This window comes from Saprolegnia parasitica (genome assembly GCF_000151545.1).
Source record: "Saprolegnia parasitica CBS 223.65 unplaced genomic scaffold supercont2.62, whole genome shotgun sequence".
Classification (NCBI taxonomy): Eukaryota; Oomycota; class Saprolegniomycetes; order Saprolegniales; family Saprolegniaceae; genus Saprolegnia; species Saprolegnia parasitica.
In genome coordinates this window covers 5,455-6,838 of record NW_012156456.1, presented here as the reverse complement: position 1 = coordinate 6,838, position 1,384 = coordinate 5,455, and the positions used below count along the sequence as shown (strand labels likewise).

The 1,384-nt window shown below is 57.7% G+C and overlaps 1 protein-coding gene across 1 annotated transcript; it reads left to right on the top strand.

Annotated features, from left to right (window-relative positions):
- Positions 1–42: 42 nt before the first annotated feature.
- On the top strand, positions 43–958 carry SPRG_10476 (hypothetical protein; the record flags this gene model as incomplete). The annotated part of the gene is made up of 1 exon (XM_012350126.1): positions 43–958. One exon carries the CDS (start codon positions 43–45, stop codon positions 853–855), a length of 813 nt encoding a protein of 270 aa, XP_012205516.1. The 3' UTR covers positions 856–958.
- Between the last annotated feature and the right edge of the window lie 426 nt (positions 959–1,384).

Genomic DNA, 1,384 nt, shown 5'->3' with positions numbered 1-1,384 from the left:
CGCACGGAGGAGACCGTCCTCAAGGTCCTCTCGGATGCCAACATGAAGCCCAACGAGATCACGGAGCTCGTCCTCGTCGGCGGTTCCACGCGTATCCCCAAGGTGCAGAACATGCTCTCGGCTGTCTTCGGCGGCAAGGAGCTCTCGAAGTCGATCAACCCGGATGAGGCCGTCGCGTACGGTGCCGCCGTCCAGGGTGCCATCCTCTCGGGCATCCGCAACGACGCCACGAACTCGCTCCTCCTCGTCGATGTGACGCCGCTCTCGCTCGGTATTGAGACGGTCGGCCGCGTCATGTCGGTGCTCATCAAGCGCAACACGGCCATCCCGGTCAAGAAGACGCGCGTCTACACCACGGAGTCGGACTACCAGACGCAGGTGAACGTTGTCATCTACGAAGGCGAGCGTGCCTGCGTGGACCACAACAACAAGCTCGGCGAGTTCACGATCTCGGGCATTGAGCGCGCCAAGCGCGGCGAGCCCCAGGTCGAGGTCACGTTCGAGATTGATGCCAACGGTATCCTCAACGTGTCGGCCCGCGACAAGAAGACGAACGCCAAGGCCGAGACTACGATCTCGAACAACCACGGCCGCCTGAGCCAGGCTGATATTGACCGCATGGTCGAAGAGGCCGAGAAGTTCAAGAAGGAGGATGCCGAGGCGCTCAAGAAGATCGAGGCCCGCAACTCGCTTGAGGGCTTCATCTACCGCGCGCTCGAGCTCACCCGCGAGAAGGGCGATGCCGCCGCCGAGAACACGATCCGTGAGGCCCGCGAGTGGCTCGAGGACCACGAGGATGCCACGCTCCGCGAGTTGGAGGAGAAGAAGCGCGTCCTTGAGCGCCTTGTCCGTTAAACGGATGGCGCTGGTCGTAGTTTAGTTTGTACTTAAAGTAGATTTTGAGTTTCGCATGCTATTCTCACTTGGAGTGTCTTTTGCGTTTGAAATGCATGGATTGACATTCTAAAAAAACTAGTCGGCACGAGTGACAACGCACAAGCCCTTGTACAACTCGAATTGAACGATCACGCGAGAATCCTTGTGGGTGCCGCTTGCTACGTTGAGTTGAGTTTGAGTTTGCTCACTCTACCGGTATGTGGTTCGATGACGTGGGTCAATATTTGATAGGCCCAATATTTGGTCGCGAATTTTCCATCCCGAAGCAGCAGCAGCTGGACCTGCGACGAGCGACCCGCAGCTCCAAGCTCCAAGCTCCAAGCTCCAAGCTCCAAGCTCTAAGATCCAAGATCTAAGCTCTAATCTCCAGCTCTAAGCTCTAAGCTCAGTTACAAGTGTACTGGCTCGGCATTTGCTCCAGACAAAGCCTGCCCCACGTCATTAGGAAGCGAGGAGGAGGCGGCAGCTGCTGCAATGGAACGACCAT